The sequence below is a fragment of the Melanotaenia boesemani genome, chromosome 1 (genome assembly GCF_017639745.1).
Source record: "Melanotaenia boesemani isolate fMelBoe1 chromosome 1, fMelBoe1.pri, whole genome shotgun sequence".
Classification (NCBI taxonomy): domain Eukaryota; kingdom Metazoa; phylum Chordata; class Actinopteri; order Atheriniformes; family Melanotaeniidae; genus Melanotaenia; species Melanotaenia boesemani.
In genome coordinates, this window is record NC_055682.1 from 16,006,896 (window position 1) to 16,033,575 (window position 26,680).

A 26,680-nucleotide genomic window follows, 5' to 3' on the forward strand; every position below is an offset into this window, starting at 1 on the left:
GGTCATACACACGGGACTTTGTTTTATGTAGATCAATAAGATGACAACAACAGCAAAAAAAAAAAAAAAAAAAAAAAAAAAAGCACAAAAATGGGCTCACAGAGATGCAATATTCCCAAGTCCTACAAATACAATGACATCAATAAGCATTATGATATATGTGAGAAAGGCCAAAACGCTCAGAGCTGCATGCAGCATCACCATACAAACTGGATCAATCACATCGGCAATGAAGTACTCCGTCTTTCTCCTAGACTGTCTCAACCTCTTGGTAATTATATCAATGCACAGTGTATTGTTTGTTTTTTTTTATGTTAGAAGTTAAAAGGTCAAAAAAGATCCCAGTGTGCTTTTTGGCACTTACTAGCTCATTACCCAAAAAAGTTGAGATGTGTTAAATGTAAATCAAAAACAGAATATAATATGGATCAAAAAATAATCTTTTTGAAAATAGAGTTGTAGCTATCAGCCAAAAAGAAATATACCAAATATAAAATGCATTTGTTTAGCTCAAGTTATTACCAGAATATAAAATATTTCCCTGCTGCATAAAGACAGAAATGATGGAAACAAATGAAAGAGAGACTGCTTTCATGCTGTTGTAGCAGTATTCATCACGCCAACACAAATAATTACCCTATGTTGTGCACAACTCTCTGTCTTGAATCTGTAGCGGTAAAATGTCATGTTTAGTGAGTAATGTCTCCTTGTGCCAGGGTTTTTCACATGCACAGCTTGACTCTCAGTCGATCGAGTATTTCAATGTCATCCACGCACCGCGGTGGCTCAGTATGAAAAAGGGTGTGTGAAGGTCAAACAGGCCACCTCGGTACTTTGACCTTCCATGCTTTTGCAAACATCTTTATCTCCACCTAAACACTTTATTCCACTTCAACCTTCAACAATATTAAAAGAAAACACCCACAGAATGTATCAAAGGCTGGAATCTCACCATAAAGTGAGAGAAGAATGAATGGCGCAAAGCATTTGGCAATGAAATGAGAACATCCACTGACAACAGAAGTTTTGAAAATAAAAAAGAAAAGCAAGAGTTTAATAATATAACTTTAATAATATAATATATATATATTATATTATTTAAGTACATATTTTATATAATTTTTTTTTCCTTTAATATGTTTAATAAAAGCTACTGTCACGCACTGCAGTAAATATTATAGATAAGCTGAAGTGACAAGGTTGCACTGAACATGCTGTTTTTATTGTGTATGAAATGAAACACAATCACCAAGCTGTTATTCACAACTAGTTTTTCTTTCTGAAAAGAAACAAAGTGCATGTCACACTTAAGGTAGTATGCCTTTTACCTCCTACATGCCAATAAAAATCACATTACACCACTTCATAGAAACCTCCTTCCTGCCAATTAAGAGTCCAGGCTGATCTTAAGCCTGCATCTCTTCCTGTCTGTCTATACTGCCCAGGCCCTTTTACTACAATAGCCCCCTTTCCAATTAATGGGTCGATAACGGGCGGTATGAACTGCTTTGTACTGAGCCAGTCAGAGCCCACAATGAATACAGGATAATTTGAGGGATGTGATAAACTATCATACAGGGCGTAAATTAATTTAGCATCATTTGAACTATATATTATTTCGTGCTTCTTGCTCATAAAAGGAAACATCTTCAAGTGAAATGAACTGAACGTAACTGAAATGACCCTAAAAAAATCTTACTTCCATATTGACAGTAGATGTGAGTCTTTGACCTTAAAGTTTTAGACAAGTGCTGAGTCCATTCCACGGTAGCTGAATCTGATAATTCTGTCAGTCCACTCCACACAGTGGAGGTTCTTTTGTTTGGTGGTGCGGTGGATATTTAGGAATGTTGCTGGAGTGCAGTGAATGATTTGTTGTATCTAGTTCATGAAGCAAGGCCACAAAGGTCACACAGATACTGAGTACAGTGAGGCTGAGTAAGTGTAAAAAGCTGCACTCTATTCTGTATTCCCGTTGAGGCCCTAAGACTGACCGCTCAGACAGCAAGCCAATTGAGACAAATGGGATGAGAATATTGGAGTGCTATTCTACTCTCAGGGCATGTTGGTGCATTTTGGGGCATTGCTCATTTCTATGGGGTTATATTATCTATATATATTATATTATATATTCTATTTGTGTATATATGTTATTGGTACATGAGGACAAATTGCAGATTCTCTTTCACGCATCATTGGACAGCTCTCTTTTATTCACAGGAATAGGAGAACACCCCCTCCATCTAACTATTCTGCTATATATGATACATGCATATGTCCCTTACTGTCTTCCAGAAAACATATATAACTCTCACGCTGTTTGTTTGGGTGTGAGTACAGACATTGCTTTAGTGCAGATGGTGTAAGTGATTCCTAATAAGCCATAATCTTGTCAGCAGGCCAAGAAAAGTTTATATAATTTAATAAACAGTATCTGTTGTACGTTATGCGAGAAACATTATCAGCAAGTGGGGTCTAGAAAACTCTCAAAGTAGATCAGCAGCTAAATAGGAATGAAGGAGAAGCTGAAAGAAACTGAGTTCAGAGGAACGGAAACATGTTGGCGAGGAGAAAGGGGATGGAGCAAACGTCGGAAATGAGGAACAACAGGAAAAAGGGGTCAGGCAGTAAAATAAGGTTATGATAAAAGAAGTAAGGAAAGGGGGTGGAGAAACAAGGCAATAATTAGATTGCATTGATTATCTGGTGGCTGAGGAGCAATTGTAAGTGATCAGATCTAATTAGCATTGAAATATCCTCCTTGAGATAAGAGACTATCCAATCAATGGGATAAAGAGAACTTAAAGCCAGTACACTGCCTGCTAAGTATCTTCCACTACCTTCCAAATAACTAAAAAGAGTTCCGGTTTAAAGGACGTTTTATGACGTGACACAATGAGGCTGCTGATACCAGTAAATGGAATATAATGTATCTCAAACACACGTAGGCCTGACAAGTTCTCATGGCCACCTAAGCTGTTGATCCTAGACAATACTTACCTGAGAAGTTTTTTAAAGAAGGGATGCTTTACATTTTAAGACAGATTATGATGTCAAGGTGAGATGGCATATCCAAGCAGATGATCTGCAACATCAGTGGTTTTTAACGATTGTAAAACAGGAAAACAAAAGGAAAGAAAACAAATAGGATACCAGTAAACTATGATAGACTTCAGTCCTTCTCGTGCCAGACTGTTATGTCTTTTTTGGCTCCTTGTTCTTCTGTTTAATGCTCTTTTTTTAGACACTGGATATGTAACATTAATGGCTTCATTAATCTGTTGAACTGTCGGCATTCTGTCATTAAGACATTGGTCACACTAATGTGAATGCTCCTCATGGATCCATTTAGACATACCCTCGGCAACGACGCAGGCAAACGCTGTGTGCACACAATATTTGCTATTCGATGGGACTGGAATAGTTTCATTGAACATACATGAGTGATGCTATTCTCCCGATGTGGGGCCTCTTAAGCAAAGCAAAATAAAGGATAAAAGAATAAAGGTAAACAAAACCACTGAGTAGAAAAGTTTTGGACAAGTCTTTTAGTTTTGTTAACCCATATGTGAAATTAAGACCCACTACTAAAACTATGACTTTATACACAGTTCAGATGTGAAAAGTGTTTCAACTTAGTTATATGGTGATGTTGAAAAGCATCACAGTCTGTGAAGAGTTTAACCTTCAGTTGCTGTCAGATGAATGCAAAGTAGCACATGTCTGACAGGGGTGTTGGATACAGAGATGGAACTGAGGAGCAAAATTGTTAAACCTCTGAGGCAGGAGTTGAGGTAGTCAGCCAAATTGTCAGTAGACATTCCTTTGCCTGTAGGTCCTTCAAAGCAGGTATGTTATTGGAAAGCGCATATTGAGACTAGTACTATGCCAGAGTTGTTTGGTTAGTGTAACTAAAGAGCAAAGGTGCGCATCAGCACCGCAAGTGTCATTGTAGTGCCATCTCAGTGTGTAAAGGCATTAAGAGGATGTACATGTTTGTGGCTGAATCTAAATACTTCTTGCTTACAATGCAGCCCTTATTCTTTCCCCAAAGTTATTCCAAAACCAGTAAAAATAAAATATGCAAACTTTGCAACAATTATCTTTGTTATTCTCTCCTGGTTTAAAATCTACTGCATGTCAGCAACATTCAAACACACCCTCTCCCACAATTCACAGGTACATGAGTGAACTGTGTTGTTGACAATGGTTTAAAATAGCAGTTTAACTTGTATCTCCCAAATGTGAAGATGCTCATAAAGGATGCATGCTTAACAAACCTTTAAATAAACTGAAGTCAAGAAAGGATTTTGTTGGGAATCATTAAAAAAGGGTTTTTCCCACAAGTCTGCTGGGTTGTTCCTCTGAGCCACAACACTAATTCTGTAACCCTGAAAAATCATATAGTCTGTTCATTTTTAAGTCATTTTTCAGTAATATTTACTTCACAAAAGTAAATGTTTATTGTGTTTCAAATGATTAGTTATTGCTCTCATAATCCAAATACACAATATTTAGATGCAGGCTCCAACATCCCCAGTTGCTTGGTATCTGTGAGGTGTAACATTCAGGTGCATTCATAACTGACTCAATATGCTTTTTTTTCCCCCAGTCAGACCACAGTATTACAGATAAGCAGAATACGGAATGATTTTCCGGAGTGAGTCCACAATATTTGTCACAAATGGCAGGCAACTACGACTGTGATATACGTTCAGGTAACTTATATTGGAACAGGCTTGACATCTGAAAAATTATACATTCAGAAATACCTCAGTTCAGCCAGAAAAACGCAGTGAAACAGTGTAAGGTTGGCATAACACTAGAGAAAGGATTGTAATAAAATGGTTATTTGTCCCATACCGAGCAATGAGTCATGTAAAGGACTCTCCACTGCTCCCCATCTATAACTGTAGTAAACTCAATTTGAGTTGTTTTTTTTTTTTTTTTTTGTTCTTGTTGTTTGTTTTCTATTTTTGAATAAAACCGATGTAGTTGTTTTTTAAAGTTCTGTCTTATTATGAACCCAGTGATTTGAACAGCTATAATCTATTGTTATGATCTGATTTTGTTAACCATAACTGGATAATTCACCTAAACCTGCATTCATTCATTGGGGTGTGATGAGCATCATGTTAACTTTTATGACAAATTAGTCTTTTTCTCGAGTAAGTAATACTTCGAAGGCTTCTAATAGAGCTGCATGAAGACTATGGCCTCTCCATTGCTTCTTTGCTGCTCACCATAGTTTCAATAATCATTAATAATGTGCACTGATTGATTTGCGTTTTGACTGACCACAAAGCTGACAGATAGCTGCCTATTAGCTAACCAGTGGAAAACATCAATAAGTCTTAGTGGTACAACTTTTGTTGTGATCACTCTCAAAAAGAAAATACTTCAACTAAAACACAAGTTATGAAAAACCTAAATGTGGACTTTCTTTTCTAACCACAGTCTGAAATGATGATAGGTAAAAAGAAAATAGGAAAAGAAGACGTGCAGTTATTCTATTTGAAGAAGAGCCTGCAAAAACACAAGATATAATTTTCTCTACTGTCTGCAAATTACTACTCTGGTCTCATTTCTGAGGTAGTTTTCTTACATCCAAACCAGATAGCTGCATTTGATTTTAACACAGCTTTGAGAGTCTATCAGTTTTAAGACTTCTTTTGTAAAGCACATTCATCTTTGCAATAATGTCTGCCATTTAATCTCAGTGACTAAATTACTTAAAGCGGACAAAAGACAAAAACACCCTCAGTCTGAGAGGTCGTCAACAACGCATTACTAAACTTCTTCAGCCTGTCATTGTCACCTTGAGAATCAACTCACGTAGGACATAATGAAATGCAAACCTCCTCAGATAGTGTATGAACTTACACACACATGATCCATATGCATATTATTGCAGGCACTGGAAATCGAAAGACCTGATCCATTTATAATTCATGAAATATTCAATAATGTTGAAACTAAATCCAGCTTGAATAAAACCACACAGAAACCATGTCTTAATGAGTATTTAATAATACAGGATAATCTGTTTACTACTAATGACAAAAGAACATATATAAATGTCTGTTTTTATCTCTATCGGATGTAATTGATTTATTAATGGGGTGATTAATTTGTAATTAAATTAACCAACCTTATCTATCTTATCTAAACAAAAAACAAAAAACAGCATTACACATCTTACACATAAAGCATAATGTTGACCAGCATCCCCTCAGGTAAAGATTACGATAAGCTGCCACACTGGAAACTGGTAGGTTTAAATCTGTGCTGCATGCATTCACATACTGTCACGAATGGCGGTGGAGGTGAGGACCCAAATGCAGGCAGGAGGCAGAACTGGTGCAGGTAAAAAGGTTTATTTCCCAGGAACACAAGACAGGCAACCATAGACGACGGGGATAAACTCCAGAGAACAAAAACCAAACATGACAAAATGAGGATCTGACAATGAATGACTGAAAACCGGGAGTACTTATACACAGAGGGAGTAACAAGACACAGGTGAAGTGGATGACTAATCAGACCAGGTGAACTAACGAGGCAGGAACAGAAAACCACAGGAACACAAGAGGGAAAACCAAGCATGACAAAACTGAAAACTAAAGCATGAACATAAGAACTACAAACCAAGAACATGACCAAACTAATCATGACAAAAACCAAAATCCTAAACAATCAAAACACCCACCAAAACCCAGAAACCGTGACACATTAATGGCTAAGCATACCAAGTGAGAGTGTGTTTATTAGCATACAAATCTGCTTTTAAAAGGAATACTAGAGAGCACATCATTAAACAAATTAATAACCATGTTACCCAAGCCTTTTTGATGTGAGTCAAATGTATGGGGAAAAAAATAAAATAAAATAAAAAAACATACTGTATCTGCTGAATGTTCTCTAGTACATCTTGGTCTTAATAACATGTATTTTTGAGTTGCAGCCTTTCCCCTCTGTCTGGCACACACCACCAGCAGCAAAATTGCAAAACAGGCAATGGTGGAAACACTGAAGCCAGGAAAAATAATATGTTCTATTAATGACAAATGGGCTTATTTTAAATTGAATAAATGTATTACAGCTAGGACTAAGAAGACACTGAAGCCTCATTTACGTTTTCTTGACATAAAGAAACTGATATGTCCTAGGTCTGGGCAATATAGTCTAAAACTGACATCCCGATATTTTTTAGCTTTATCCCGATACACGATATGCATCCCGATTTTTGAAATCTCCTCTAAATCACTGGGAAAATACTAAATTTAACATTATGCTCTAGAACAGGTTTAAATTTTGTCCTTTTATTATAAAAAGTAAATAGCCTGGTTTAATTAATTTATGTATCTTTTTCTCAGCTGTCTGTCTGCTGTGAGTGAGAGAAGCTAAACTATGTAGAAAATCACATATAGATTTAAATGCTGCCATGTGAGATTTTACTCGATGTTCGCAATATAGCCATTTTACATATTGCACATAAAATTTCTCAGGATATATACAGTATATTTGATATCACCTAACCCTATGATATAAGGTTTTTTTTTTTTTTTTTTTTTAAGGTGAAGTACATCCATATCAAACATTGTCTAACATCACATGACAATAGTTCACCTCTGAGTTTTGATGTCAGTTTCAAACAATAACAAACATGGTAAATGAGATAATGATAATGGACATTCTAAAAAATATAAACAGAGGGAGTGCAGCCGATGCTGGTGCTCGGTGCAGCCATTAATTACATCACAATTTATTTTTCTTTTTTGTTGCTTTTACTGGTCACACACGAGTCATACTGTACAACACTGTCCCTGTGGTTTCCAATGGTACCGCATTGTTTGCTAGATCTGAGTACATATCTGCAGGCTCTCAAAAGAACTGACTTAAATATGCACGTAAGGACACAAGAGATGAACAGAAGGCTCTGTAATTAACATAAAGCATAAATAAGGCTGAAAGTTATGCTCACACTGCAGGCAAAGGTGGCCCAAACCCAACCTTTTTTCCCCATATGTGACCCATATTCATAGACAGGGCGCACTTAAATCATGAAGTGAATAACCATACAAAAAATAAATAAATCAGAATTGAGCATTACAACCTGCAGTGTAAAGGTAGCCTAAGAATCTTACATTACTGCTTCAACAAGTTTAAACATGGTGAAAAATACGATTCAGCTACTCTCATACATGTATGTTTTCAAAAAAGGACATATTCTCATCTAAATCCAACTAAATGCAAATCATTATTAGAGAGTAGTGATAATAGTATTGTGATAATTTAATAAAATTTTAACACTCAAAGATCACATAGATGTATGACTATATTGTGTTTGCAGTATTTGTAAAAATGAGATATTTTGTACTTCATGACTCTTTTTTCTTTCTATCAGTGCCAAATATTTGTTCCAGTATTGCCCACTGAACCAGAGATTTTTTTTAAGCAAATATAATCTTATTGTTGTCTGATTGTAACAGGATTGTTTTAGGTCATCTTTTCCCATTTCTGATTTACATAAAAAAAGAAAGCCCTTGGGAAGCAATATTGTAATTTTGCAATGCCTAACAAGCTGCTGTACATTTTTCTTTAGGCAAGTAGACCGTGGGATCACCAAAATGCCATGCGAGTGGGATATTCAAGCAGAAAAATTAATTCCAGTTTCATCTGGGTGGCATTGGCACAATTCATATTCTAACAAGCTGCAAACTAAATTCAAATTGAGTGAATTCATATGACTGACCCTAGGGTTTTGGAGCTGAGTGAGAAGTCTGCCATAATCCTCTTCTACCAGACCAGGGAATTGGTGTGAGAGAATCTGTAAATGTATGTGTGTGCAAGTAAGTGCGTGTGTGTGTGCATGTGGGACTTGTATTATTCATATTGCAGGGAAATAAATCTGTTTACTCAGTCTTATTGTGCAGAACAGACTCACTTTTTTGTAACAAAGAGCAAGTAAACAAAAAATAATTAATATTTTACGGGTGGACTTATTTAAAGGATAGGCCAAGGGCAGGTCTAAGTTGAGGTTAGAGTGAGGGTTATAATATGGACCTTTGACAGTGAGGGTAAAGATCTCTTGAGTAAATAAATGCAGCCTGTTTGTGTCTGTGTGTGCATAACCCAGTGAAGAAATACACTTATTATTTGAAAGGTGAGTCCCTCGGAATATCTGAAATTACTTTTATGTCTTTTGCGATGTATTTCCAAAAAACGTCAAATTATTTTTAACACATATTTAATTCCATAGGTGAAACATAGTAAAAAGATCACGCATATTTCATTGCATTAAAAAGTAATATGAATGCACTTGTGGCTGGGAATGTGTCTTACTCCTGTGTTTGTGCAGCATGATTAAAAAAAAAGTGCACCCTAACACTAATTAGACTGGATCAGGACTTGAAATCCAAAGAAGATGAATCATAAATAAATATCATTCAGGCAAAAAGATTCTGACTTAAAAAATGGCACGTCTCTAAAAATGAATAATTATATGGAATAATGGTCTTCAGTTTAAAGGCCAAAAATCATTCCTTGATCTGATCTTTCTGAAGTAAAGACATTGTTAGATTTGCTTTGTTTGTTGTTGTTTTTTTTTTTGCAATATTACTTCCAAAAGTCTTTATTTCCTAACAGCTATCTTCTTTAAAATTACAATACTGACAACAATTCAGCAGCAAAGTGACTATCTGCTGCCATCTCCGTCATCAGCTCAGAAGAAACTTTTCTGCAGAGGAGAAGAAGGGGGAAAGCAACACGGCATGTTTCCACTTCAATCAGCTCAATAAACATCTGTGGCAGTTTAGCCCCAGGAGGAAACAATGAAATGTAGCCATTGGCATCAAAATTTATTCCTTCTAACACACACACATGCAAAAAGAAAAAAAGGAAAATAAAAAAATAAATAAAAAAGCAGTGGTTTGCCAGCACTCTAAACAGCACTGCTGTTTATTTTCTTTTTGCTTGAGGAATTTTGCACAGACATATTTTATCTGCTGGTCTTGGACCAGCCTTATTACTTTATTTGAAAAAAAAAGAAAATGTAAAATTTGGGAAAAAGTTAGTCAAGAACGGGGAACTTTTGATAATGATAAATTCTTAATATACCTTTGAAACTTTGTGGAAAGCATTAAAAAAGAGGGTGCAGGATGTGATCTTGGTGTGTTACCTGCTAATCATTCACTACATACTTATCAATAGTTACAGCTTTATGCTGAACGGAAATCTTGTGTCAGCACTGACCTTGATTCACCCTCATTAATCCAACACCAACTCAGCCTAAAAACTGACAGTTTTTACGGTGGTACCACATAGTATACATACAGAGGAGACCACATACATAACCAAAAATAAGAACATGCATAAAAACTGGACAGAAAGTCCAGAAGAAAATTCTTACAGTACTCCAGTAACTCTAGCAATAACAGGGGGCACTTCTAAATATACTGCCAAAGTGTGTATTTTCTCCTTTCATTTTATTTTTCACCATTCACATAATCTAAATGAAGCATTAATAAATACTTTTGTCATTTAGTTTTGGTTAAAGCATCAATTATTATGCAAAACAAAGTTTTGTAAAATCTAAGCTTCCTGATGTATTTACATTGTTTTCCATTTTCAGTAGATGGGGATTTATAAAAGTAATTAGAAACAACCACATAATTGAACAATGTCAAAAGAGGCTGGAACACAAAAGAAGCCTTTATAAAATAAAATAAAAAAACATGCATATCTTTCAGTGTTTGGATTAACATAGAAATAAGCACGCTGTGAACCAGAATTTGACTTGAGCATACGTTCATTACTTCACCAAACTCGCATTATTAATCCTTTATACTGGGTACTTTTAACAAATTCTTGAGTAAAACAAGTGTTTAATAATTTTGTGTTGAAACAAAGCATGGACAAATTGTGGACTTATTTGTGAATTAACAAGACAGAAGCTGTGAATGAAAACATTGAAGAACTAAAGCATTCCCTCTGAACTGATAGAGAAGGAGTAATTCTGTTGAAGAAAGGATCTTAGATGTTTCCCAAAACCCAGAACCAAGGCTTAATGCAGATATATAAACACAGAAATGCCGACTCACACTGAACGCATGTGTCTAATGTCAATACATGCTCAAGTGTACACACACACACCTGGGTTCTCCCACTCTGTCTCCCTCTCTCACTACACACACATAACAGATGGACTATGTTTCATATCAAGGTGACCTATCTTCCATTTACATATCAGGTCAATGGGGTTGGGATAGGGAAGAGTCATGAAAAGAAGAGATAGGCAGGAAGAGAACAGTCTATGCACCTAGGCAAACGCTGACAGAAAAGGCTTTAGAATAATGCTCCACTGTCAAAGAGTTGGACACCACTTCCTCTCAGCCTCTTTTAAGTGTGTCTATGGTGCATTAGGAATCTGTCAGAGCAGCTTTAGCATTAATCAGCTAGCCCACAGAAGAAACAATCACACATAATCTCAGGCTCTAAACCCTTTTGACCTTCTCTTCAAATGCATACATAAACTCCCCTTCAAACCTCAGTCTTTCAAAGACACACACAGGCTGTGGCCTTGTTAATTTGTTTCCTCCCCGCTCTCCCTCTCCTGCAGTCTACCCAATAGGTTCCTCCCTCAGCAGCATCCATGTCTCTCCACCTGCAAGCACATCGACTTAACATGACAGCATGACCTCAGAGAGGAGAGAAGAGGAAAGGAAAGGAGAGGAGAGATGAATTGAGACACAATAAAAAACAAGAAAGAAACTAGAGGAAAAAAAGCTCCATTCATCATCTCAGCAGCGTTGAGAGAGTATATATAGCGAGATCTGCTCAGAGTTATCACTGAGCCAACGCTTCCATCGTGGTACTTCATTTATTAGGACTGCGCAGATCAATACAGCAGACATATACACCCTGTACTGTTGACAAGATAATCTCATCATTATGAATTTGGCTGGGTCGTCAGTAACATGAGCAATTGCAACGCTTATCTGAGATGACAAGAGCAGAAAGAAAGAAGGGGTATCAAAAAAGGAGAGCAAAAGCCAGAGAGCAAGAAAAAGCAATAGGTCCTTTTTCTTGTTTTGTTTTAGTTTTTAACTTAACAATGCTCAGAGCAATAGTTAATGAGACAGTATTTCAGTACCAAGCAGAGAAAAAAAATCAATGAAAACCAAAGCAAACTAGCAATTGATCTGAATGCTTAAGGGCCCAAAAAGATGTCTCTAAGACACAAACCCAGTGAGTATGCCTGTGTGGTACAATGCAAAAAAAGATGAGAGCAGTCAAATGTACTATTTTAGACATGCCATTAGTACCCAGCCTTGCCACCTCTACCCCTGGAAGCGGACAGCGTTTGACAACAAATTGTGTAACCACCACTTAGTGGGCCTTTTGTTTGGGCAATAACATCTCAGACTGCAGAATCACTCCCCCTCTGTTGCCACAAACACATAACAGCCACTACAAAACATAGCGGCTGTAAATTCCCCTCAGACACACACGGGCCTTTAGACATTGGGGTCAGATTTCAAACTGTGCTACAGATATAGGCATCCACAGAGGAGACGAGGGGGAGTGTCAGCCTCTCAAACACACCAGGAGCAAACAAACATAGGATTACACTCTTCAGAAAAGTGCTCAGCAAATTACAAAGCGAATCATAATTTCCCCGTTGTGACCTGACAGTAATGCATCCCAGTGATTGTATTAGAGAGAAGTCATTTTATAACCGCATGTTTTGACATGCAGTTAGGTGAAATTATAGCAAATGAGATGGTATGCATGATATATCCCTCCAAACAATTAATCACATTACTGATGAAGCTGAAGAAGTGCTGAACTGTAAAAGGCAAGGACAAGGAGAGAGGTTCAGGCAGAAGGGGATAAATCATTTCTCTTATACTAATGAGATAGAAGGTGAGAACAGATTCACATAAGTCATTCTTTGAGCTGTGTGTTGTTTCTACAGCACATGCCTAGGGGGCACAGTGAAAGAAGATGTGGCAAAAATAAAAGCTCTCATGGGCTGGACCAGTGCCAAGACACAGCAGAGCGAGCTCTACTTTGTTTGACTTTGAGAGGGTTTGATTTACAGCAAGGAGACCCAGCTGCTGGCAGTTCAAAGAATACATCACCATGTCATGCACACCTGTGCAACCCTTTGAGTGCCGGGCATTTTTCAGTGCAGATTACTGCGTGGACATTTCTATCTATATCCATCTTATGCTGCATCTAAGGCACCCTGCTGCTTAAAACGTTGAGTCTAAAGACCCCAGGAGGGATCTAAAGCCTTCAGGGGGCAGCGGGCCCTGACAGGGAAGCCCATTTCAATCTGAGGGAACCAGCAAGACTTGTGCTTCTGAGCACAGCTGGTGGTAGCACAGGTGAGTGTGTGTATGTGTGTGTGTGTGTACATAAAAACACATACACGTAGGTACATGGCAGCTGAATCATAGATTCTTCCACTGTGAAGGTTATGTTTTGTTCTCTTGTTTTTACAGCCTCTGTTAATGCCAGGTTGGCTCCTTGTGCCTGACTTGTTTGAGCACAATGCCAGCAGCACCAAGGTAACTGGGAGCATGCAGATCTTTTTGTCATAATCCTCCTTTTCCTCTCAGAAATACCAGATATTGCAGGCGGTTGATATTAAAAAGAAAATAGATTACAGCGGAAGGATTGTCAGGTACCAAAAACACACATCCATTTTGCATAGGCATGCACCAGCAACGTAATAGAAATATGAGCAACTGGTGCAATCAACAAGGTCACGCAAACAAGATACACTGTTACAATGGACAACAGGCACAAATATAAAAAGAAAGAAAATGACAGTCGCTCAAAGAAACAGCAGTCATGCTTTCAGTAGCAAGAATAGGAAAGTAATTAGTAACATTGGACTTGTTAGCCTGCCCACAGAAAATAAACCAAACAAATCGGTGACACTTGCAACTCAAGTAAAAGAAAGGAAATTCTGAACCTCCTGCATCAGAGCCCTGATCATCCACTTCCTTTTTTATCACACAGTCAGGCATACACAAACACACAAGTCACAGTCTTATTATCATGCCCATATCATCTCCAATTGGCTGCTTCCTACTGAACCGAGAAAATTGGTTTAATGTGTCCCTCCAATCTGGCTATCGTGGAGGTCAACTTGTGTTCTCATTTCCTGTCTCTTTCTCTACATTTGGGAAAAAAGAAAAGAAAATCAAAAATTCCTTTGTTTCCATGCGTTACCAGGCTGGGAGGTCTGTCGAGAAACTAATGAAATTACAGCAAAGTGCTGTGTTAATATGAATGCACAACAGCTGGCTGACAGGATGTCCAGTGGGTGACCTGGAGGACCATTCCACGTCTGTCTACAGACTGATGTTGGTATTCTGTTTAAAGTTACACTGGGAAATCGTGAGTAGTGGCGAACATAGTCTGGAGGCTAAATATCAAATATTTAGCAGGGTTACTTGGAATTTTTTTTTTTAAAAACTTGCACTGAATAAAATATTCACTTCAACGGCTGCCTGAAACCTCAAGCAAACTTTCTGGATACGCATAATATCTATGTATGTAATAAACTATTAATTGCATATATCTTTGAACGATTATACTGAGCTTTTTGGCCTCAGTCTGTTTAATATTTTTCATGGGAAAGCCGGTCAATGAAAACATTAAAAATGAGTGGAAAGATAAAAGACATTGTTGGTGTGCATCACTATCAGTCCCTATTTTCTTGTTTTTTGATCTTTTTGTGAATCTTAAAAAAGTAATTGACACGCAGGGTGAGTGAAAATGAATTGGCTATTTGAGAGCTTACTACAGTCTACTCTCACTTTTGTGCTGCCTCACACTGCAAACAGATCCGGGAAAAACAAATGAATTCTCAAATTCCGCTTATATCAGATAGTAAGTAGCTTGTGCTTCCCCACTTACCCTGTGTTCAGCCATCCTCTTCCGCTCATGTTCATAAATATGCAGCAAGAGACCTCCGATGTTTATCGTGACATCTTCCGCTTTTCCTCTGATTTGTTAACTGTTATGACTTATTAATGAAAGAGGATGCAAATATAGCTTGTGCTGTGCTTTACACAGCTGCTACAGCTTCAAGACACTATGACGCATCTATATGGAAACGACCACCTCCACAAATACCATAGATGAAACAGCTGTGACGATCGCTAATAAACAAAATATTTAATGCAAAGTTCTTTGTTCGTGTTAAAGAGAGATAAAACAATTTAGTGTTATTCCCTAGAGCAACACTTTGTGGTTTGGCAGCACTTCCTCTCAGTTGTATCTATCACATTAGTTTTTGGGGAGAGGGGGGACATGCAGAGGAATAAAAGTTCCTATTAATAATTCAAAAATTCAGTGTGTTGTGTTATGTACAGTAGGGGCAAGTTTATTTGAGGAAATCTGAAAACACCCCCTCAGGCAGGAATAATATTTCTTTATGTGCTGGCAAACTCGAATAAAAGAAGTCAAGCCCAGTGACACAGAAGCTCCACAGGGGAACAAATGTACACAAAATGAAGGTTTCCTGAACTGTCTTTCATTCTATTTAATGACTGCTTGTGCACCTAGTTGCTGAGCTGCAGAAATCCTGTCTGCAAACAGGCTACAGTATATACAGGTTTACCAAACTTGTTCCTTAGGAAGCTCCAGAGGGAAGCAGTTATCTAAAGATGGAGGGAGAGAAATGAAATGAAGAGTGCTTTTCAATTCATTGGCTCAGTGGCCACTGAAGTGTGGGAGCAATTTCAATACAATATTCAGCTGAGGCTTTGATAAGACTTTTCTGGAATCCTTAAAAACAGCCCAACATGTGCATCTTTGTGTTTGTGTGGACGAGCGTGTGTGCATGTGTGTGTGTGTGTATGGGTGTGTGTGTTTCTTAGAGGAAGGGTGTTTCAAGGTTCGGACAAACGCAAGATTGTCACGCTCATAAAAGAGAGGGGCTCTGTCACGGAGCCTGCCAGCTAAAGGCTTAAATCACATGCCTGGAATACACAATGATGTTACACCCGCACACACACACACAAACACACACACAATCTCCCTAAATTATGCAGAGTAAGACCATTCCTCGAAGCATCCTTTCTCAACATCTGCTCTGGCTAAATTGTTGGCATGCATATTCTCAACCTGAACAGATCAAAAGAGTGAAAATCCCCTGTACAGTAAACATGCTGTTTATATGATCTCAGTCACACCTTTTAACAGCTTTTTTTCCAATCAATCTTTATACTGAATGAACAGGATTATGGCAACCAGTCACTTTGAGAAAATCTTCGAAAATCATACTTCATTGTACTTTTTTATGCTTTTTAAAATTCATATGTGGTGCTAAGAGACCTGTAAATATCAAGCATTCAGTGTGGTTATAAATTTAGTGACTGCCATTCAAAACTGTAGAGAAATGCTGTGAGAGGAGAAGTTCCTGGAAAAAACACACAATATTTCATGTCTTCATGTCTGGCATTTTTCATTAGAGCAGAAAGGGCCCTTTTAAAAAGTGACAGGGGACAATGTCAAGTCAGCAGACTCTGGAGCTCCCTCTCTCCTTGCCACTCTCATGTCAATGCCACCATTCACAAGGCAGAATGTCGCCACCTAAAGGCAATTTTTATAGCCTTTCAGACAACCCCTTCATCCCAGTGACACATGAAATACCTTGCTAGCATGGGTTCTTTTTCAGTCACAGGAAACAGATGAACTTGGTTAAAGAGATAACTAAATATTTTATATGGACCACATTACACCATTAAAAAAATACTTAGGGCTTTAAATGTGGATCATCAAAATCTTAGAAGTTTTAATCACAACAAATATAACTTTTGCAAAAAGTCAAATAAACAAGTCAAAAGCCCACAGAGTGAAAAAGCTAAGGCATGTTAAAGACAGGTTATGTACCATCCATTTCTTTTTCCCAGGAATTCTATTTACAAATGATAAAGCTCTCCACTGGACCAGATCTTGGCACAGTGATGATGAAGCCAGCAGAGCTCTGCTGATAAGTTCCTCTCTCCAAGCTAGAGACCAAGTCCAGCCTGCCTGCCAGTATACTGCTATAAAACATCATTACAGGCAGGTTGCTGTATACAGGAAGGCTGTAGACAGTTACAGTTGCTCCACATGGCACAGATGAAACAGCAACACTAAGGTGCCCTTGTGAAACTGACTGAGAAGGTGAAATGGTCTCCCACTTTATCCATCTCTTTATTTATTTTTCCTATTTACCTTTCTCACTGTGGCAGCCGTAGTGACAGATGGGCTGAGAGGCCTTGCGATCGATGGAGGGGGAATTCTGTCTTTGTTTCCTGACATTTTTCCCATAGATACTCTCCTGACTCAGGTTACTTACTGTCCACATGGACAGAGAGAGGGGGATGGAGCAGGGAGGAGGTAGGGAAGCGATACGTTTCTGTACGGCTTCAGAAGAAACTTAATGCCTTAGGCCATCTCCCTCAACACAGGTTTCTGCTGAATAATACAATAGAGCGCCCATGCACGCCTGATGTGACAAGGAGACCTTTGTAAACAAGAGACTATGCACCATGTTGTTGATGCTGCTGCTTGTGTTTTTATTTTTTTTCCTTTGACAGTCTAAGGGACAGAAAAAAGGAAGTCCACAAATGGATGTGTGACTGCCTTACACAGTCCAATTTATCATCACCACATTAGCAGAAAAACTGCCTGTGGAATGGACTGGTAATTACTCTGTCCCTCTGATTAGGAAGTCTTAACGGTCTTTCTGCTGACCCCTGCCCTGTGCAGCTGGTTCATAATAGAAGCAGAGCAAAGACTAAGAATGAGAACAACAGATTTTTGCCTTCCTTCCTAGTGGGAACACGTCACATTTGATCACAGTCATCATCACATCTACGTCCTGTGAAAATACTGGGTTACAAAAGGCAGTAGACAGCTTAATGTAGACGCTAGCAGTAGAAGTCCATTGGGATGTAATTGGAAAGAGTGCCTTTTTCACTGATTAAGCCAAAGTGCCTAAAGCCATAGGTAGAACATATAAAAAAGAGTCTCTCCAACTGTTTATTATTTGTATCTGATTCAACTGGGAACATAAAATGTGTGTACTTCTCTGGATCATTAAAAGAAATCCAACAATTGTCCTTTGAGTAAGCACTTAGTAACAGTAAAGAGTAAAAGAGGGGGGGTCTTTTTTTAACTGGAAGAAACATCCACCAGAATCAGACTTTGAGTGGGCTGTCTTCTGACCCAAAAGGAACAATAAGAAAACATCAGAGTAATCGTTGCCATCACTGGCCATTACCTCAAGTGTTACATAGCATGTCTTAAGCAGACTTTAATCCTCGTCTGCCACCACAGACATTTAATGGGCTTAAGGCCAAAGACACAGAGAAGTTATAATGTTAGAGGCTTATACACCGAGGTACTACACACAAAGACCTGTAAAGTAGCCGTGAAAATAAGTACAATCTCCTTATCTCTAGGCATTAAATCACAAGACTAAATCACAAAGAGTTGTACAATTATATGACATACCAAACACATAGCAGTTGGTGATTTGAATAAGTTAAGTGTTAATATCAGCTGTAGCTTTTATCATATAGATATAATACAAAGGTAAGTAAATGAAAAGAAGTATCTGAATCTATTGGATTATAAAATCAAGTGTCTTGCAATAATTGGGTAGTTTAAAATGGTACTGGTTCTCAAAAAGACCTGTTCTTAGAATTTTTCTTCTAATTTAGCCACAAGTTACAATTTTTGCTTACACAAATAATAATGGTCATGATTAAGTGATAAATGAAACATTACTACAAAAAAATTTATTTCAAAAAGCTGCCATGACATATTTCATGTCCAGTTGATTTGTGTCGATGTCACTGGCTCTGTTCTATGAGAGCACTAGAATGACTGTTAATCCTCCTAATGCTTACCCCTCCCTTTATTCTCTTTCTCTCAGTGCTACCAGACCTCCCTTCCACTGCCTGTCCTTGTCGTCTTTTCTTTATTATAAAAAGCAAATGGGCAAACGTTGAAGTAGGAAATGGAGCTTTTAGGGGGTTGTGATGTGAAAATGATGACAACAGTGAATGTGAGGAGTGCAATTTCTCTTACCTGTATGATGGACATGCGGTTAGTAGGTGTGTCTGTAGTGCTGGTGACTGGGCCTGTGAAGCTGGTGTGGCATCCCACGTGGCCTTGGGGCACGCTGAGGTTATTGGCAGTGGGCTTAAGGTACATGACCTCTGACCTTGGTGAGCTGAGTGGCAGGCGTGTCTGGTAGTCAAAGTACATGGGAGAGGTGGCCAAGGAAGGGCTGCTTACCACATTCATCACATTCATGGCATCCCGCTCCTCCACCTCGCTCTGCACCAGCATGATGTCGTTCTTGTTAATCTTCTTCTTCTTGCCTTTTCCCAGCTGAGGGTGCGAGTACTCTGCAATGCGACAATTGTAAGTACGGATTTCCTTGTTTTCCCGCTTGCATTTGATTGCTATAGTCACCATGGCAGCCAGAAGCATGATAGATATGATGCTTAGAGTTACAATGAGAGGCAGAGACATGTCCCAGTTCTGATTGTCTTTCATGCGTGGCAACCCATCAGGAGGACGTCCATTGGAAGCCTTGATGATGAGTCTGGCGGCGGCAGTTAGAGTTGGCTTGCCATGGTCTGACACTCGAATGATCAGCTCCACCATGGGGCTTACATCATCCCAGAATGGGTGGGCTGTTCGCACCTCTCCAGTCACTGGATCAATATCAAAGAGGTGCTCCTCGTTGCCATCTGAGATCTCATAAGTGAGCCGCCCACTTTCGCCATAATCATTATCCACTGCTCTCACTGTAGTAACAATGTAGCCAACACCGACGTTTCGTGGAACGTGAATTTCAGCCGTGTCATTTTGGAGAAGCGGCAAAACGATGACAGGAATGTTGTCATTGACATCCAGAACACTAATGCGTACTGTAGCATTGCTTTCTAGGTGTGGAGATCCTGCATCTTTAGCAAGAACCTTGAAGTCAAAGTATTTAATTTGTTCATAGTTGAAAGACCTCACAGCATAGATGGCGCCATTAGCTGCATTTACATTAACGTAAGTGTTGACATCACCCCCACTTACATTGGAGTTGATTATACTGTAGTATACTGTGCCATTCTGACCAAGGTCTGGGTCATGTGCCAAAACTGAACCTAGATACTCTCCAGGGATGTTGTTCTCAGGGATCTGAAGGAGGTAGACTGACTTGGTGAAGTGAGGGACATTGTCATTTTCATCCAGAATCTTGACTGTAAAAGATTTTGTGGAGTTTAGAGGAGGAATGCCATTGTCTTTGGCCACGATGGTGACATTGTACTCATCCTGCACCTCCCTGTCCAGGGGCCTGTCCGTCACCACTGTGTAGAAGTTATCATAGTTCTCCTCAAGTTTAAAAGGGACATTTCCTAGAACTCTGCATTGAAGCTGCCCATTCCTGCCTGAGTCCTTGTCTGTGACACGTACCAGAGCAATGACAGTGCCTGGGGGTGCTGCTTCACTGATGGCTCCCTGCCTCACTGATACAAAGCCTATAGATGGCCAGTTATCATTCCTGTCAAGCACTTTAACAGTGACTTTACAATGGCCAGGGATTGGATTGGGACCTAGATCCTTCGCCTGGATGTCAATCTCAATAACTGGACTCTCTTCATAGTCAATTTCACCTTGAATCTTTATGACCCCTGTTCTGGAATCTATGGAGAAGAGCTCCCGTATTCTCTCTGGGGCATAACCACTAAAAGAATAGACTACCTGACCATTGTTTCCCTCATCAGGATCAGTGGCATTTAAATCAATCAAGACTTTACCAGGAGGGGAATTTTCAGGAATTTCCACAACATATGAGGGCTGATCAAACACTGGGCTGTTATCATTGGAATCTATAACTTTTACATTTATCTGCATGGTTCCTGATCTAGGATATTCTCCACCATCAGTGGCTGACAAAATGAGGGTGTGATGGCTTCGTTCTTCTCGGTCCAATGGTCGTTGAATCACTAATTCTGGGAATTTGGTCCCGTCCCCTCGAGATTTTACCTCTAAGGAAAAGAGATTGTAATCATCGCGTGTTATCTGATAGGTTTTCAGGCCGTTTTCCCCTGCATCTGGGTCATGTGCACTGGTCAAAGGAAATCGTGTCCCTGGCACTGCATTTTCAGAAATGTCAATATCAATCTGATCTGAGGGGAAAACAGGTGAGTTGTCATTAATGTCCTGAATATCTATTTTTATCATACATATCTCCTTGTCATTGGCAAACACCTCCATGGAAAGCTGGCACTTGGGGTTTCTCTTACACAATGTTTCTCTGTCAATGCGCTGCTTTGTGTACAGCAGTCCGCTTTGGGGGTCCACGTCAATGAGATGAGGGGCTGAGTTCTCCAACACCCTGAAGTTGGCTTTCTTACCCTGTCCTCCCTGCCCAGTCTGTTCGAGTCCAAGCCTGGCATCTTTGGCAATGTTCCCAATCACCGTCCCTGGGCCCTGCTCCTCTGGGACAGAGTAATTCAAGTTTTTCAAAGTCAGGGCTTGAGCCCACAAGAGGAGGAAAAAGAAAATAGAAAGATGCATCTCCACTTAATGAAAGCAGCTTAATTCTGTGAAGCGCTAACGCTCTCTATGACCTGTTGAAATTTAGTTCAGAATTTGATGCTTTTATTATTCCAAATCAAATAAAGAGTTCTGTTCATCATGTGAGGCCTTGACATTTGTCTTTGTAGATTGTCTTTGCTTTGCCGCTCTCTTCCTCTGCAAGCAATCTGTGGTGCTGAACACCTAATTTATATTCAGCTGAGCACCCAGACTCATCTGAACAATAATCGCGATCCAGCCTCCAAACAGAACAGCCACAGTAAGTGTTCACTCATACCACCTAAGAAAGGAAACAGAAAAAATATATATATTATATATAAATCAATTAGAGAATCGAATAAGCAAAGAAAGAGCTACACGCTTTCGCCAATAAGAAATCAGATCTACAGCCAAGCCAAAAATGAAACGCGGCTCATGTGTAATTCATCTCCACAATTATGGGGGAAGCTTGTCAATTAGTTAACCTTGGGAAGACACTCTGCAGCCCTGATACACAGGCAGACAATGATTCTCCTGGTAATTATTTACCACATATACAAATAAATGATTCTGAGTGTGAGAGTGCAGTTTTTTAATCTATCACTAATGACCCATGCTCATGTTAAGAATGCTGACTGAAACGGCAATAGGGTAACTTTAAAAATGTGGTAACACTGCTGGCTTAAAACTCAGAATGACCTATTGTGGCGACTATTTGAATAAGTGAGTATAAAATGAGCCTCTTACACGCATTAACAAATCCGCATAATCCGGATATTTAAAATGAGCCGTATAAAAATTCAGAAGTGAGCTGCCAACATCTCAGCACAGCCGTGTAATTCTCTCCACTGATGCTCTCTGCCTCTTTCTTTCTTTCAGTGAGACTCAACAGTCCTTGGAAGAAGCTGTTGCATCCGCATGCATGGATTGGACAAGGATGTGAAACAAGAGTCGTTTGGAAGCTACAGACAGGATAATTACGAAAACAGTAGGGATGTAAAGAATGCAAAGCATAATCTTACCAACACAAACGACTCCATTTGTTGTGGAAAAAAATGTAACAGTAAAATAGGAAAACAGTCAATTCCAGCGGGGTTCAGGGAGAGTTTTATTCCCTAACCACTTCACTTGGTACCACCCGTATCCTCCTTTTCAGTGTAGGAAAAAGAAAAAAAAAGAAAAGAAAAAGCAAGTCTCCGACGCACAGGCAGCTACAGTGCAGCGCAGTGGAAATAAAAAATAAATAAATAAAAGTGCTCCAAAGTATGACTGTAATGTCAATGAGCTGAAGTCCTATCCGCGCTCTGATTAGGATGCAGCGGCTCGCCTTCTGCCTGCAGTGAGTCACCGTTCGTCAGGATGGAAAACTGTTAGAATTTTTCTGTAAAGAAAAAGAAAATAAAAGAGAAAAAATCCAGATGTTTGGTCCGGTAGCTCCAAAAAGTGGACATTTAAAGGTCGATCATTGGTTTTTCCCCTAGTCCGAGACAACACACAGTTACTGATTCCCGTAGTGGCATTTTGTCCTTGTCCGCTGTCCCCGTCAAAGTCCGCACAGACTGACAGCTGCTGTGGAGGTGGTCAGCAACAATGCCGCATCCTGGCATAAGTCTCCCCGTGGCTGTCAGACAAAAACTGAAAAATTTCCCCTTTATTTTTTAATATACACGCAGAGTCTTTACTTACTATTTTCAGCACGTAACACAGCCCTAAGCACAGAGAGCGCTTCCTCTCACTGACTGAACTCCGGACGCCGCATGGTGCATTAAACATTGTCGCTGCTCCTGTGGCAGCCAATGAATTTGAAGAGGTGGGAAGAGGAGGAGGGATTCAAAAGCCGCTGTGGGTACAGACTACAAATGATTGGTGGCTCGTAGTTCACCGGTGGCGGATCTGTCTTTTTTCAAATATCACACTTCATTGTTGCTCAGGCTACAATAAAGGAAACGGTGCGTTGGACACGGTCACCAACGGATGTCCAGGGGCCAGGCCAAAGTGGTTTGAAATTTTCAGTTAGAGTAGGAAAAAAAAAAAAAAAAAAAAACGGACCAGTTCAAGCTCAGAGGAGATGAATTAATCTACAGTTTACTGAATGTCTTCATCTCTAATTATAAAAATGCTTAACCCTTTATAGGACATTCATTAAAATAAATAAAAAACAATAGATCAGCCTGTTAATGTTATTACATTAATACTTTTTTAAAAAAATCCATGACATTAAGAAAATGATCATTTTCATGTAGAAAAAAGAGGGCAATTAAGTCACAATATATGGTTCCTTGTCCTGAAGAGGTACAAAAATTCCAGTAAATCTTTATATGAAAGATAAAAAAAATATAAAAATACATGTAATTTGAAAAGAGCATATATATTTTAAAACAGAGTATAAGTGCAAATCAACACACACATTAGGCAACATTAAGCCACTTCTTTGAAGTAGGCTACATAATAAAGCAGTTGCCCTCAGCAATTATGCATTAGTGGACCTTATAGACCCTGCAGACCAGATTTGACCTCAGCTCTTGCTTTACCTGGTGCAATACTTGTAGGTCTGGCATTTGGTATTAAAGAGGGACAGACCAGCCCAGGGACTGGGACATCAACATCTGTGTTCAGGCTGTCAACGCATGAAAACAAGCTTTCAGATTTTCTTTTCTCGGGCTCAAGACATGGCTGACCTCTGGCTGGCACAACAACAGTCTCCCTCCTCTGGCCATTGAACAGCCAAGCAGACAGCTGAAAAAATTAAACCCCTAATAACACTGTTTTAAAGTCAGCGAACTGACCAAAATCACTCATATTTACAATTTTTAGCAATTCTCATTAAATCACTGTATATTATTATAGTGTAATGCAAACCTTTGGCAACATTATGAATTATAAAAAATTTTTTATGGCATAATTTCACTTAATTAACTAAGCCTAAATTCTTCTAAACAATACATATGTCATCACTTAACACATCTATTAATAAAAATTATGAGTTTCATCAACTTTCCATGGTTAGTTTCTATGTTACTTTAATTACTACTTTAGTTACCTCTCTACCGATTGGTCAAAGCCATGATGGGACTTTCTGCTCCTGGGTGAAAACAATATGCTTCAGATGTTGCTTTAGATTGCAAAGGGACTCGCTTTGCATTGTGTGTGCAAGTTAACATATATGGTTGCTTACAATAAAACACAGCATTATAATCTGTAGGTGGCACATGGCTTATGATTCTGTTTCTGTTCAGAGGAATTCATGTCTGGTATTTTATAACCAGTTATTTCCTTTTGTTTAAGATCAGAGTTGAAGTTCTGCATTAAAAATGATAAATTTAACAAACAAATAAATAAATTCAAGGAAATACAAAATAAATAAATACAAAGCAAACTGTGTGATGGAAAATCCAAACACATCACTGTCTCACAACTGTTTGTAACAAATCACAATGTTTTGATAAATATATTGGAAGCAACTTTCTCTTTTTGCATAAACACAGACACAAACAAATCCTTACACATGACAGCATGATCTTATCATATTTCAGGTGTTTAACAGGTGAAAATGTACAAAGCTGAAAATGGAAAAATGATGTTGATAGTGTTGTATCATACACAATTGTCACCCAGAACTAACTTATTAATAATGGAAATTAAATGAATTACAGAAGGAAATAACAGTTCACACATTCACTTCACAGCAAGAGATTTCCTGCTAGAGTTCGGAGACAAAATGAAATGCTGAAAAAAACAGAGTGATATATTTTTAATTGATATCAGTACCATATATACTGTTTGTGGATGTGTTCACATTATTTACCAAGGCAACATATAAGTCAGCAGAAAAGAATAGGAAGCAGAAACGCCAATCAACATGTACAGTCACTTAGTTTAAATTCTCCAGAGGACAACCTGCCATAGATACACCTGATCTCATTTAGTTACCGTGATAATTTAAAAGTGATCTCTCTGTGATTTGTAATCTTTTTGAGAAGGCCATAGCAAAAAACTCTGATATTTACATGCAGTTTGAAAGCTATGTTCTGGTTGAATTTAAATGGGTAATGAATGGATTAAGAAGGCTAATAGATGGTGCTTAGTGTGAGCATTGTTTTTTCCATTGCAATGCATTCTGAGATTAGATTTGTCCAGTGCTTAATGTGACATGAGTTCCTTGATTTCCAGTTCTGGAGGATCACTTTCTTGATGACAGTTAGAGAAATGAGTAAAAACAAATCAGAATTTGGATGGGATGATTAGTTTGGATATAACACCAAGGAGACAGAGAGATGCTGATGCTGGGACTCTGCAACTCAGGATGGTAGGAATTGTTTCAGTGATTTTCAGCTGGTTGACAGAGCTAAACGGTGTGAAGACAGTTATCTGTGTGCCCTAAAGTGCATTTTGAACAGAATCAGATTTTTTAAATTGTCATTTAATCAAAAGCATCAGATGCATTTGCTGAAAGAAACTCTGTGCACATAAAACATAATAAAGACTTGAACCAGGTTAAAAATATGATCATGATTATAAAATTAGCCTTTTTTATTTGAGATCGTTATAACAACAGATCAAAATGAATGTGCAGAAAGAGTAACTCTAAAGTAAATTAAAACTTGTTCATTAAAGAACTGTTTGTGTTAAACATTACTGCAATTTACAATGTGAAACAGGTACAAAGTGGTTTGAGTTGTGTTGCTTTTCTTCTCAACTCAACCATTGCTTCTTCATAAAAGCATATTTTAGTCTAAGTTTAATCAAACCTTTTATTTGGTGTTTGCACGCGTCAGCTTTGTTCAGTATAATCATCTATAAACATAGGTCTCAACCTCTTTGACTTTCCCGCTGACCTTTCCCCGTGACAGGAGCGAATGACAAGAGTGTCAGATTCGTTCAGTCAGATGGCGACCAAAGCTCATTATCAAACAGCAGGTTTGATGTACTAATGTCAAGATGTTGATAACTGATGAAGGTAAATGTCACATCACTGTCTCTATCTGTTCTATGTGCATATGTATGTGTGTGTCTGTGTGTGTGTGTCTGTGGGTGTGTGTATCTAAATGTGGTGCTTTTTCCTTTTTTTTTTTATTTT

At 38.6% G+C, this 26,680-nt stretch overlaps 1 protein-coding gene across 4 annotated transcripts in view; it reads right to left on the reverse strand.

Annotated features, from left to right (window-relative positions):
- Nucleotides 1-23,342, reverse strand: part of pcdh17 (protocadherin 17) — a 57,932-nt gene extending 34,590 nt beyond the window's left edge. For 3 of the 4 annotated variants that reach the window (XM_041990001.1, XM_041990019.1, XM_041990026.1), the window contains exons 1-2: nucleotides 22,626-23,342; nucleotides 19,108-21,904 (exon numbers count right to left, since the gene is read on the reverse strand). In XM_041990001.1, the coding sequence (XP_041845935.1) occupies nucleotides 19,108-21,603 (2,496 nt within the window). In that variant the 5' untranslated portion in view covers nucleotides 21,604-21,904; nucleotides 22,626-23,342. The remainder of the gene's footprint in view (nucleotides 1-19,107; nucleotides 21,905-22,625) is intronic. The other variant, XM_041990010.1, reaches the window with a different exon arrangement.
- Nucleotides 23,343-26,680: the final 3,338 nt, after the last annotated feature.